Genomic DNA, 1873 nt, shown 5'->3' with positions numbered 1-1873 from the left:
AAACGAGAAGGTGAAACGATTCACCATGACCAGACCCTAATTAGGATCTCGCCGTTCAATCATCTACCCAGGTTATCAACTGATATTTCGAATATAAAGATGAGGTATCTTGAACCAATTCGAATATACAACTATAATTTTAGCACCCAGTGGGACTGCGTTGCGTCAGTTGCGTATGTTGGATTGAGCCTTCTGTACGCTTATCAGTGGCACAGTAAATAGCCGCTGCGATCTCTGTGATCTACGATGGCCAAGGCGCAACGTGGGAACAAGAAGGGTGATTCCCAAGTAGCCGCCACCTAACTTAACGAAGTCCACCTCGGGCGGACGAGTAAACGTATACGTGGTATCTGCGAGTCAAAACAACAAATGATTCACGTGGTCAAGGCGGAGAACGAAACATCGTGGGTCATAACCAGACCGCAATCAGCTTCTCCACGATTCAAAACTTACCCCTTCTGCGGAGGGCGTTGCAAGGGAACGCAGCATAGTGTTCCATGACTTGATGGCCGGGAAGGCTTGGTCAGACACCTACTCAGTCAGTCTTTGACGAATACAAAAGGGCGCCTCATTCGCTAACCAGCTGCTCACTACCGAAGCAGCTCATCAATTTGTTTGCCTACTGTGGACCATTGTCTTGGCATGTTTTCCCCATCTATATACAATATGTAGATCCTTTTTGAACACATAGAGCTTACATGTGGGCCTGGCCACTCTTTTGCCTCTTGATTGATCTAGATACCAGTGGTTTTTATCCAGAACCAACCCGTACACAACTATCCAAATTTCATTGTGTGGTTCCCTGGTGAGTCTTGGAATTTTTGATCCATCAATCTCCATCACTACTTCACATAACTGAAGCTTGATAAAAAATACATATTTCATTGTTATCTTTCCTTCCTAAACCAAGCTATCAGAATATCTTGTAAATCGTCATCATTCATTGTTGTCATTCGCTGAAATCACTTGAGGGATTATGATTGACTCAATCAACCACAAACCAGCCCAACCTATACGCACACCCTCTCTCAAACCCAGTTCAACTCAAAGCCGCTATCTTCCTACACAGCCAGAATTATTTTCCAAGTGAATCAATACTGAGATCTTCTGTTTGAACCAATCATGATCGGTGTCCAATTAAGAAAAATGGTTCTAATTAGCTTGATCTCAAGTATTTCAATCATACCAATGATGTGTGAAATTGTAGAGGATTCAGAAGATATTGCAGGGTTCTCAAGGTTTAGCAAACCACGTACTTCGCTTGAAGATGATGACCAAATGCAGCGTAGTGAACCTTCAACATCATGTTACAACTTTTTCTGTACTTGGACCAGTACATGTATTGATATTGGCTGCAGTGGTTGTGCTCCTACTGGTAGGTGTTACTAAAAAATGTGTTAAGGTACATACAATCTATCATGAGGTATACTATCTTGCTTTAGAATGGCTTTTTGTATCTTGAATCCTTCACATTTGCTCTACAGATCTTGATGCTATTGAGATAATCAACTTAGCTTCATCTTTTCTTTCTTAGAGCACCCACTATCATGATGGTGATTTAACATAGATTTAGCGTTCCTGAGTGCAAGATTTAATCATGCGTGTAACAACTAAATTAGTAAACGCACAAAATCCACTATGAGCTGCTTTACAATCTGATTTACCAACAATAAATCACTGCGAGTCAACAAATTCCACAGTGGTATGATCTTGCAATGAATTATCTCATTCCTCATAATTTTTCTCCAAAGATCAATCAACTCATCATCACAATGTTCAAATACAAGTTGATGACCTTTTGAAGTCTTCAAATAACAAGAGGAACAACAAGAATAAGACCAACTGGTCTTGACTTCTTGTTTGATAAACCTTG

General features: G+C 40.7%; 1 protein-coding gene across 1 annotated transcript; it reads left to right on the top strand.

Annotated features, from left to right (window-relative positions):
* Nucleotides 1-1122: 1122 nt before the first annotated feature.
* On the top strand, nt 1123-1389 carry MELLADRAFT_124256 (uncharacterized protein; the record flags this gene model as incomplete). Its single annotated transcript, XM_007410067.1, has 1 exon — nt 1123-1389. The coding sequence occupies one exon, from the start codon at nt 1123-1125 to the stop codon at nt 1387-1389; it is 267 nt and encodes an 88-aa protein (XP_007410129.1).
* Between the last annotated feature and the right edge of the window lie 484 nt (nt 1390-1873).

This window comes from Melampsora larici-populina (genome assembly GCF_000204055.1).
Source record: "Melampsora larici-populina 98AG31 unplaced genomic scaffold MELLAscaffold_18, whole genome shotgun sequence".
NCBI classification, from domain to species: Eukaryota; Fungi; Basidiomycota; class Pucciniomycetes; order Pucciniales; family Melampsoraceae; genus Melampsora; species Melampsora laricis-populina.
This window is presented reverse-complemented; position numbering and strand designations above follow the sequence as displayed.